The sequence below is a fragment of the Stegodyphus dumicola genome, chromosome 3 (genome assembly GCF_044657685.1).
Source record: "Stegodyphus dumicola isolate Sdum_Otavi_A_Nest chromosome 3, ASM4465768v1".
NCBI classification, from domain to species: Eukaryota; Metazoa; Arthropoda; class Arachnida; order Araneae; family Eresidae; genus Stegodyphus; species Stegodyphus dumicola.
The window spans coordinates 55084172-55096325 of NC_140770.1; the positions used below are offsets into that span (position 1 = coordinate 55084172).

Here is a 12154-nt window from a genome sequence, read left to right on the forward strand (position 1 = left end):
AAGGAGATAGCGACTTTTGTTTAACTGACTTTTTGGGAAAGGGCCCAATAAATCGATGCCGATTATTTCATTTGGAAATTCGGATTTAATACTATTTAGAAACCCGGCCGGGCGGAAATTAATATAATTAACGGCTTGACATGTTGGGCAGGACTGGACATACGCCCTTGTTAACTTTTGCAGTTCAGGAAAGTAGACTGCCTCGCGTACGCGTTGAGTAGTTTTTCGAATACCAGCATGAGAAGCTAAAGGGCTGTCATGGAGCTCTTGCAGGATATTTAATCTAAGACTAGCTGGGATAACAGGTCGAAATTCGTTGTTGGAATTCGTAGTTTTTGTATAAAATAATAGACCATCTATTAGTTCGTATTGGGCCGCCCTATTTCTTATCGCCACAATATCTTGGTGGCTAAAATTTTCAGGATCCTTCAAATACTCATAAATACTTCCAAACTCAGGATCCTTACCCAGTTCGGTTATTACAGTTTCTCGGGAATTTATTGTACACGCTGTCAGCATTGCAACTTTTACGGTATTACCCTGTTCGTCTAATTTAATTCGTGACAGGGCATCTGCTACGATATTTTCCTTTCCGGGGGTATGCTTGATTACCAGATTATATTCTTGCAGCTTGAGTGCCCATCTTATTAACCTTGGGGATAAATTTTTTCCAGAGTACAATCTAGTTACCGCCGCATGATCAGAATATACTGTTATCGGCGCCTTTCCAAAATAGACTCGGAACTTTTGCACTGCTAACAGAACTGCAAGTGCCTCTCTCTCGGTCGCGGAATAGTTTCTTTGTGTTTGATTTAAAGTTCGGCTAAAAAATGCTACTGGCTGCTGATTTTGCGAAAGTACCGCTCCTACCGCATAATCCGAAGCATCCGCTGAAATTTCTAAATTTTCATCCTTTTCAGGAAATTTCAACACAGGGGCTTGCGTTAATGCTTGTTTTAATTTTTCGAAAGCACTATTGGCTTCGGCCGTCCACGAGAATCTTGCCTTTTTCTTTTTTAATTTTAACAATGGCTCAGCGATACCCGCAAAATCTTTTATAAAGGACCTATAATATGAACAAAGTCCTAGAAAAGAAGAGAGCTTCTTTGCCGTGTTTGGAGTCGGATACTTTTGTACAGCGATTATTTTTGATTCATCTGTCTCGATCCCTTTTTGCGATATTTTGTAACCTAAATATTTTAATTCAGGGGCTGCAAATTTGCATTTTTCGACATTAACTTTTAGACCGGCCTCATTTAATAAAGAAAACACCTGTCTTAAATCCTGTACATGTTGGTCTAGATTATCACTAGTAATAATGATATCGTCTAAATAGATAAATGTGGACTTTCCAAGAACAGGTCTTAACACAATGTCCATGCATCGCTGAAATGTTGCTGGGGCCCCTGAAAGGCCAAACGGCATACGCAAAAATGCATAAGTGCCAGACTTGGTTATAAAAGCAGTCTTAGGCACGTCCTCAGGCCTGATCCCTATTTGAAAATAACCATTCGTTAAGTCTAAAGTTGTCATAAATTTGGTTGATTTTATGTTCCTTAAAATTTCTTCTATAATCGGTAACGGATATACCGGATATTTCGTTATGGAATTTAATTTACGGTAATCAATAGCGAATCTCCACCTTTTTGGATGCTCCAAAGGATAATCATTATTTTTCTTACATAAAACCACCGGACTAGCATAACTACTTGAGATAGGCGTTACGATCTTTTTACGTAGCATATCGGTAATATGCCATTCTATAATTTTTTCCTTATTCTTATCATACCGGTATGGTTTTTGACGAACCGGCAATGCATCTCCTGTGTCAATACTATGGTTAGTAACCTGGGTAAATCCTGGAATATCACTAAATAAGGAAGCAAATTCACTTACCACTTGTCGGATTCTATCTTGCTCGTCATTAGGCAGGTGGTCGAGATTTAACCTTGGCGGTTCAACCTTTTCTACACGCACTGGTTTCATCGTCAGCTTAAGAGACGCTTCATTAAAATCCAGTGTAGCTTGTGCGTCTGAAAGAAAGTCTATTCCTAGTATTAAGTGTGCTTGCAAATTCTTTACTATAAAAAACATCACCTTTACTTGTTCGTCCTTGATACGGATGTACAAAGGTACTTTACCTACGCACTTACATTGTTCTCCTTGCGCCGCTAATACTGTTGTATTATCCGCATTATATATGCGGTATTTGCGAAAATACTTTCTAAAAAAGACTTCTGCCACACAGGAACACTGCGCGCCGGTATCCAGGAGTGCGGTGGCCGGGATATTATTTACCAAGACTTCAATCTTCGGAAGAGTTAAATTTTTCACCATTACTGTATTTAACTTGTAGGAAGAGGGGTTTTCGTGGCCTTCGGATTTCCGCACCCTCTCGTCAGCAGAAATCCGTTTTAGTTTAAATTATTTTTCCTTTCGGTGCTTTCCTTCTTTCTCCACTGGCCTTGAGACTTTTTTCCTGGGTTGCTATTGAACTGTCGACGTTCGCCGGCTGTTTTTGAATGCTCGGGTTTCCTTGCCCACTGATTCGCTTTTTCTCCGTAGCCATGTGCTTGAGTTTGCTGTAGTCTTGGCGTACCAAATTGGTTTCGCTGTTGATATTGGCGTCTTCTTTCGACGTCCGCCGTTCTTCTACTTTCAAACTGGATTGCTAGCTCAAATAATTTTTCCAGTGTAGTCGGATTTCTCAATTCAATAAAGTCTTGCACTTGGGGTAGTAACCTCGGCAAAATCACTTGAATTATTTCAGGTTCCGGACGGTTTCCATACAAGAGCTTGAAAACGTGAATTTTTCTTAAAATAAAGCTCGAGATGTTTTCCATTCTTTGTTGATATATACTGAAAAGTTCTGTTTCTAATTTCGCACGATGCCTTACAACAGGGAAGGCTTTTAGTAGGGCAGTCTTGAAATTTTCGTAGGTATAGGTGGGACTTCCTGCTTGACCCAAGAGACTTCTGTCGATACATTTGAACCAGTTAAGCGCTTGGCCCCTCAAAGCGCTGGTAGCTAAGGTAACTTTTTGAAACTCGTGCACGGGGTAGAGCATGAAGTGGTCATCCAATTTTTCCAAAAAACTGGTTACCTGTGAGTTTCCATTAAACGTTGCTTCTGGTTTCATCGAAGCGCGCATGGTCTGGACAATATACCCAAATCCTTCCAGGGCGGCAGCTGGCATTTCTGGATTCTGAGCTGTTTCTGCAGGCAGCACAGGTTCTTCTTGAAACTCGGCCATGGTTATTCTTCGTCGGGCGCCACTATCAGGTTCAATGTTTCTTCTAACCTTCTTCGGAAACATACAATGACCTGACTAGAACAGAGAGCTTACTAAAGCTATGTTCACTAATTGTAGTAAGTAGACAGGATACAGACGAAGGGTATACAAAACCCTTTATTTTTTTCTTTATATACAATGACTTCCGTACTTCGGAATACAATGACCCTCCACTCGGGGTCTAACTTAAAAGATATCAAAATAAAACTAAACTCTAATTTAACTTTAGAATAAGATTGGCCTTATAATAACAGAAAGCGTATGTAGCACAGAGACTGTGAACACTACAATACGTTTAATTTATCAAGAGGATTAAAACCTCTGGCCTGGAAGGCAAAGTAGCAACTGCGTAACTTCTAAGGTAAGCGGCCTGCTTCGAACTCACGGCTTCCTCTCTTCTGCTTGGCAAAAAGGCCACACTTAAATACTTGGCGTTCGCCAGACAACTTTGCATAAACTCCTTCACGCTTTTAACTCTGGCCGGAAGTAGAAAATAAGAAGTGATAGTAAAGATTTAAAATAAAATAAACGTTAGTAAAACTTAAGATCCTTACAGTCAAAACTAAGATCGTGTAGAAACCATCTCTTTATTTTAGATTGTGCATTACTTTATAAAAATCTGGAGATGTCATTTGTAATGAACCCAGTTATTTTACATATGTTTTCACAAAACTTTTAATACTGAGAACTAAGGCAAATAAAATTTCAATTGTAAGAAATAAATAACTTCCGAAACTTTTTTATTCAAAGCATTATTAAGCTTGTAAGGTTACTATTATTTTGCGTAATCAGTTAGTTTAAGATTTAAATCTTTGCTGTCACTTCTCCTTTCCGTTTCCCTACCAGAATGCAAAGTTAGCTTTAGATTATTTAAGTCAAGGATTTTGAATTGTAAAACAGAGTGCGTTCCTACCTCTCTCGAGGCTATATTATTAGGTTCCGCTAGATTTGATAAGATTTTAATTCTTCGTCTTTGTTAATACTGGCGACTGTTAATTTGCTACGTCGGTTAGACGTTTTTGAGTCAACTTCGCGTTGAATCAGTTGAATAGTCTTTGACAACAAGTCTTAGTAAAGTGACCTAGTTTAGTTGAGTTTGACTAGTCTTAGTTGCGTTTGTCAACTAGTCTTAGTTGAGTTTGAATAGTCTTAGTTGCGTTTGTCAACTAATCTTAGTTGAGTTTGAATAGTCTTAGTTGCGTTTGTCAACTAATCTTAGTTGAGTTTAAATAGTCTTAGTTGCGTTTGTCAACTAGTCTTAGTTGAGTTTTACTGCCATTTTAAGTTACATCGTCACAGGTGATATATATTAGCAACAGACGTGCGTTTATGGTCAAGTTCTGACTTCAATAAAAATGTTGTTTTAAACCTTTTCAAGGCTCTGCTGTTAACGCAACCTGCCATGATTTGCCTTACGTCTGTTAGGAGTTTGACAATAGCTTATAATACCCCAAAAAAGCCAACCTTATATTAAGTTATTGAATTTAAAATTTTTGAATGCCAATATAAAGAATATGTAACGTCATTTGTAAGCTCCCACGGCGTTGAAAAGGTTAAAATACTTCAAAAATTGTCGAAAAGTTCCGTTTTCAATGACACTAGTGCAACCGAACAATAGCTGCAATCAAATTCATTTCTTTTTACAGTGATAGAAACTTGAATCAGTGATGTAAATCTTCGACTGAGTAGTACAACCGGGGTTCACATACTGGCAAAAGGATAGATTGCATCAGAGCTTTCTCTCGTGTGTAACTTGGACATTATGCACTTTACTTTAAAACGGCCTCAAGAAAAGCATTATTTCCTTTGACGCAAACTCTTTTGTGTGTCACTAAAATCAGAGAAAAGGAAACCCTATTCAATTCGCAAAAATCTATATCTGGTCCCGTAAGATTAAGAACACTTTCTTTACATATATCTGTTACTGCACAGACCTATTGAGAAAAAACGGAAGATGGAAGTTAGAGATATTATTGGCTTAAGTTCCAACTGATAATCGATCAGAAAATGAAGATATTTCTGATGAAGTGGTTAAAAAGACCTATGTTTTAACTATTGGATATATTATCTCTCTCACCGTGATTTATAATACTTTACGTAAAGTGTAAAATATAAAAGGGTTGAGGATCACAAGAACCAACGTTTCCAGACCGGTTGATATGGCATGCCTGAATTACCTGTTAGCAATAAAAGCTGGTGTTTACAGGATTCCTAGGATTTTTTTGCAAACGGGAGACTTGAAAAATGAGCAATGCTCTCACCGGGTCTTGAACAACGGACTTCTCGAATACGCGTCGAGCGTGCTGACCACTACACCACGAAAGCACCCTAAGAAGGCGGGAGAAATACCTTATACTTTGACAAATTTTAAGAACAAGTAGAATTTAAGGACTAGCAGTCTCGATCTGGCTAGATGCTTAAGACGTTAGATTCCTTAAATCTACTCTGCTTGACTAACCGACTGACTAATTTATTACCGGACTACCCCACAGTGTGCACTTTTTCCGGCTCAATCAAATTTGTCACATGTTCGCATCACATGGTACTATCTCCCCGTGGTATTCTAGAGGGAGCGGAGGATGTGGAAAAAGAGGGGACCAAGGCATCGCGTGATCATGGACAGCATGTGAAACGTCCTAAGTTAATTGAAATAAAAGCACAATGTCTAAAGTAACAATACAATACAAATACAGACAGATTAAAAATATAAAGGAAAAATATATACAATTATGTACACTATATACAAGATATTACACTATATTGCAGCTACTCTGCTTCTGGAGGTTGGTTGCTAATGAGATTTTTCCTTTATTTGTAGTACTGGTGGACATAAAAAAAGCTTAAAAGCTTACACACTGCAAGACAGAGAAGCTCATAGGTAGATATAAAAGAACAAATAATATTAATAATATATTTTGATTTACTCAATTTACATGTACAGTATTAAAGAATGTGGAATGTCCTGCCGTATATTAAAGAATTCTTTATTCTGTTCGAAACATTTTCAAACTCTTTATTCTATTAGAAACCGATGACAAAGGACTGAAACAGAATGAAGGGATTTTACGAAGACTAAACATAATATGAAAACTGTCAAGAGCAACAAACTAGAAAAGTTTACTACAGACAAAAATGGAGCAAAATATATTGTAAACGCAGATTACTTTCCTGGGGACAGACAGTACTGACGACTAGGTTTATTTTAAAGTTTCTATCAGCTACATTCGAAAGAGATTGATACTTACTGGGTATTTTGGTAAAAACGCCATTATGGTGTAAGGAACATGCTGCATATTCTTAATGTTTTCCTCCCCATCCGCCATTATTTATTTGTGTATATATAATTATAGTTTAAATAACGCTTTTTTATTTCAGGTCATTCAAGAGAAGAAAGAATTCATAAAACTGGATAAAATCAACAACGAAAAGAGTGAATACTCTGAGAAAGGAAGCAAAGCCTTCTTGGAATTTTTATTGGAACAACATGCTAAACACCCTGACTTTACGCTCGATGATGTTCGAGAAGAAGTAGACACTTTCATGTTTGCTGTAAGTTTGCTGTTAATGGATTTACAATTTCAATCAAAGAAACGTTGGCGTTATTCTCAGTTTTATTTAGATACACTTAAGATCTGTACGTTTGATGAAAGAATGCTATTCTTGTTTTTGCAAAATGTCAGTGTTATTTTAAGACAGGAACGAAGACAGACGAGACTATAATATTATATGCTAAATTTTCTCTGAATATGTTGCACTTAATTTAGAAATCAAACAACAAAAATCAGCGTTATATTTGCAAATTTTCACGGATTTCTGTGAAAATTAGCAAATATAATGCTGAATTTTGTTGTTTGACTTCTAAATTAATAATTGTTTGGCGTGTTATTTTATCTTAATTATGTTGCACATATTTCAGTCATCAGGTAGATTTGGAAACATGTAATTGTGCAATACAGGATCGATATCATTAAGACTGAATCACTTAATCAAGGACAATTTCTTTGGTAGCTTGTTTAAATAAAAATTATCCACAGTGAATCAATGATTTCGGCTGGGTATTTTGACAAAAATGCCTTTACATTGTAAGGAAATCAAAGCCGAAGAAAGAACTTTGTTTCACCAAACAGTACTCAGTAGACTAATCTGGTTTGTGACTAAAAACTGTAAATTTCTTTCCTGTGGAGAGTAGGGTATCGTTGATGCTAAAAATGTTGATTTCCCTCTTGGCAAAAGCTTTGATGACTAAGTTTTCAGCGACATTCGATATAGATTGATATCGACTGAATTTTATTTCAAGGTGTAATTCATGTCATTAGATATACTTTATCATTAAATAATGCTCTTATACACATAAAATACAACGTAACATTATAAAGTTTCCATGTGTGGTCCTTTTGTTACACGAAACACCTGCAATCAGTGCTCCAACTCTACTCGCACACGTCATAAACTTCTTCGCTGATAATTATCAGAGCAGCTACAAGGCAAACCTAGAGCTCTTGTCATATTGTTGGCAATGGAGACGCTTTCTAACATGCATCCAAAGGAAAACAAAATCATGTGACGAGAGTTCGGGAGACGATGGTTGCTATGTGAACATCGCTGAATCATTTCTATATGTTGGCCACTCTCACGACGTGGAAGTTTAACATTTATCTAGAGATGTACCTCAATGTGCTAATCTGATGGAGCTGCATTTGCTGAAATATTAATGCTTCTAAACCATTTTGTTTTGCCAAAATAACTTCAAGTGCAATATATTAAATATCCGTCAAAAGAAGTCTCGAAAGTAAAAAGGACTATATTTCTTTGATTCTATTTTTTACTGACGCAGAAAATGTTTAGTTTCGATGAATCCCGTTTCTGTTAACTTGAAATTGACAACTTTTCAGTTCTCATATCCGAACAGCGTGACGGTTTTACTCTTCCGCAGCAATGAATCAGACGAGCGGGAAAATTATCTTCTATTAATTCTTGCATACGATTTTAAAATTCATATCATTTAACATATTAATTTGGTTCGAAATGCAGCAATAGCTGCAACTGATGTATTCACTAATAAATGTAGTAATATACGTAACAATGAATGTTGCACGAAATGTAACAACAAATGCAGCAATAATAAACTTAGCAATAGCTGCAACTGGTAATCGCCGTCGTAAAACTTTCCTAATGGTTAGCTTCCGAAAATCAAATTCACAGCTATTCAAAGTTTCGTTATAAAAGCTCGATAGGAGCAAACACTGCGCTCTTTGTCACTAGAATATTCGTGGGTGTTATACACTGCTCGACATTGAAAATGCAACACCAAGAAGGAGTGGTCAAAAAGTCATAAAATTTGGAAAAAAGACAGAGACAGCAAGCAGCAATAAGTAATCTTTATTTCAAAATGATAGTCAGAATACAGAGCGAGAACGATGTCGGCTCAGTAGGATAAGCGATAAGCAACGGAGGACGTGGGCACTGTCCCTTTACCAAAAGGTTAATCGGTATAGCACCACGTCCACCTATATCTAGAGCCTAAAGAGGAATCACAAGACGCCACACACCGGGCTCTCAAACCCAAAGCCAAATTCAACCCGGGGGCAATCCAACAGACCAAATGCCCACGAAAGACAGTCCAAACAACCGCCCAGGCCCCACATTTATTAAATAAAATAACAAAAGCGTGCAGGGCCAAAAAGGGCGAGTTTTGACAATAAGCAAAAATTTTACAAAGGTGTAATACACACAAATATAGAATATACATAAGCTAAAGTACAGTCTGATGTTGAGCAGCCCAATAATATACAATGAGTAAAATATAGACAGTAGAATTAGACTTAATGACAATATAACATAAAAATAGAGAACATAGTGACATAATGAATGTAAATGATTACAGCAATACACAGAGGATATACCAAAAGAAATAAAAATAAAATAATACAATAGCCATCAGTGTGTGACTGGAAGTACTGATACATGGGAAATGCGTAAAGCATTCAGAATTCGACTTAATTCAGAAGACTGGATCGGGATACATTGCATAGCCAAGTACATATATTTGACAAAACAACATATTGAAAGTCAGTGTAATAAACTAGATATTCGCTATGACAAAGTCATGTTACAATACCGCAGGTAGTGATGTGATACAGAAGAAGTAGGTAGCGTACAATATAATTTGATCTCGGTACGCATTCAATCCCTATAGTACAGCAATAGTTAGGAAAAAGGAATATGTTATACAAAATATATTTAGCATGCAACTGTGTTTAAGATATACAAAGGTCGAGACATTGGTTACTACCAATTATGGTACAGGAATCGTACCAAACTTAGTAACTGAATGCAATAGCGGTACAATACAATTGATCACGTGGTATTGTGGGAAAAACATGCAATAAGGCTAATTATACGAAATTAAGGCTAATCAGTGACGTGCGTCTACTCTAAAATTTGCATACATTTCTGACCACTCCTTCTTGGTGCTGCACTTTAAATGTCGAGCAGTGAATGAATATGTCAGTAAAATGAGATACGACGAAAATCGGAAGAAATTACCCCTTAGCTGAAAAATTCCGCGAATACTGTGTTTATAAGTTAGAAGAAAATTATTTGGATTATCTACTACTAAGCTGTAAAATATAACTTAACAAAATCTAGTAGGCTATGTGGATTGGATGCAAGAGTTTGTTTGATGGGTAATAATGTGATGTGTTATTCAATGCGAATAAAACCTGAAATACTACCTATCGGATATATTTTAAACATAAAATACTACCTATCAGATGCATTTTAAGGTTAACCGGTTGATCAAGAAAGTTTAAGCGCATTCCGTCATCTCGTCAAACATGTTCAGGAGAGGATTCGAACTGATGAGTAGGAGAGAGTCACATTAGGTTAAAGGAATGTCAATATTCCGGAACCCAACATAAGTGACTACGTGTGTCCGAATACTGATTTTTGGAAAATACCATTGGAATGCTACCATAAGAACTGTAAAAAACGCACAGAACTGAAGAATGACAAAAACGTTCTGCAACTTCTGTTAGGATGCTACACCCAATATGTCTGGCTGTTGCAAGAACAATCTTTCAACTAGATTGGCCCACTTAAAAGGGAATCAATAAATGCATATATGTGTCTCTTCTGAAAACCGTTTCTCATAATTATGTGACTTCAAAGCCACTATGCTACACTAATCAGTTTGGTTACCATTTTTCTCTTGATATGTGCTTATAGCTTCGCGGATTTAATGTGCTACAGAAAATTACTTTTTGCGTTTTTGCCGTAAAAGTTTACATTACCTTCATATTCAGCTGTGTAGTATTTGCAAACAATCTTATTCAGAACGAATAATGTTGTAAGGCATTATTTTAATTGTTAAAAATGTATATTTCAGTTTCCTCAGATATCCAAATATTTCATTAACATTACATAAATTAAGTTCATGTTGACTTTGAGAGATACAAATTTAAAAAATCCGTGATCGAGGTTGAGAGATGATTCAAAACAACTTTCATCTAGTTTGGTTTGGTTTATTCGATTACGGCGAAGCGCTGTGAAGGCTATCTGCCAAAAAAACGGGGGGAGGACTTTCTGAGTGAAACTGGCTCTTATACAAGTCACACATAGGAAAACCACGAAAACGCTCCTACAGCCAGCCCGTTTGCGGGATTCGAACCTTGGACCGAACTACCAGTGTTCAGCGACTTGATTGCTCAGCAACTGGTGGGCCTCTCAATTTCTTACCGATCTTTTACGTGTGTAATGAGAAGAGAAATATGACAAATAACACTTCTATCTGTGCAAAAGGAGTAGTCTTAGAATAGCATAGATTTGGACTAATATTCTGTGGATTTCAAAGAAGAACAAACATATGTCACGCTTCTTTAAGAGCTAAAGCAATATTTTGCTTTTAAAGAATTGCTTAATATTTTAATAAAGGAAACTTTCCAAGACGAAACTGTGCTTTGAAGAAGAGGGATCTGATATCAAAACCGAAATGTCTAATCGTCCTCGAAATCCGTAGAAAATTAGCTGAATCAGCTGAAATTATTCAAAATCCATGCTAGTTAGTTTGCTGCCTAGTTTTAAATATATATGAGTATTTTGAAATTCATATGTTAGTCTTATGCCCGCTTCTGGAAACCTGGGTTTTAAATACTTTTCTGATTATACTTCTAAACCTATCAGACATCTAATTGTACTTTTTGAAGATTATTTTAAATGCTGAAATTATGCGTTCTTCCAGGGGCATGATACGTCCACAATCGCAATGTCTTGGGCCCTTTACCTGTTAGGCCTTCACCCAGATATCCAACAAAAAGTCTTCCAAGAGTTGTATTTCATATTCGGTGATGACAAGACAAGAGATGTTAGTAAAGAAGATTTGAAAAATATGATATATTTAGAACAAGTTATCAAGGTATTAGAAAACTTTATTGAAATATTTCCTTAATTATATTCTCTTATGAATTGATGAAGATAATATATGTTCAAAAATTACAATTAACAAATATTTTAATCGAAGTTGCCTTCTTAAAATGAATTCAGTATTTCACAAAATACATCAAGATTTTAAGCAATGTTAAGGACTATAGGTTTTATCTTGTTATAATTTTATACAAATATCTGTATGTGTTTTATTATGTATTTGTTCCTAATTATAATTGCATAACAACTGACCGTTTATGTTATTAAGTACTTAAGTCCAAATCTCATCATTCAGAGTTATCTTAAAACTATGATGCGAACTATCATCTGTAGCTTAATTTAACTGAGTAAACCCATTACAAAACCAGTAAAACTTTAACTTTCTTTTATTCTGAGGGTTAAATTTAAATGAAACAAAAACAAAAAAAAAAAATCTGATA

The 12154-nt window shown here is 36.1% G+C and overlaps 1 protein-coding gene across 1 annotated transcript in view; it reads left to right on the top strand.

The window, feature by feature from the left end:
- Positions 1-12154, top strand: part of LOC146997987 (cytochrome P450 4C1-like) — a 35033-nt gene that overhangs the window by 16454 nt on the left and 6425 nt on the right. The window contains exons 4-5 of the mRNA XM_085812424.1: positions 6669-6842; positions 11533-11706. Of these exons, the coding sequence (XP_085668550.1) occupies positions 6669-6842; positions 11533-11706 (348 nt within the window). The remainder of the gene's footprint in view (positions 1-6668; positions 6843-11532; positions 11707-12154) is intronic.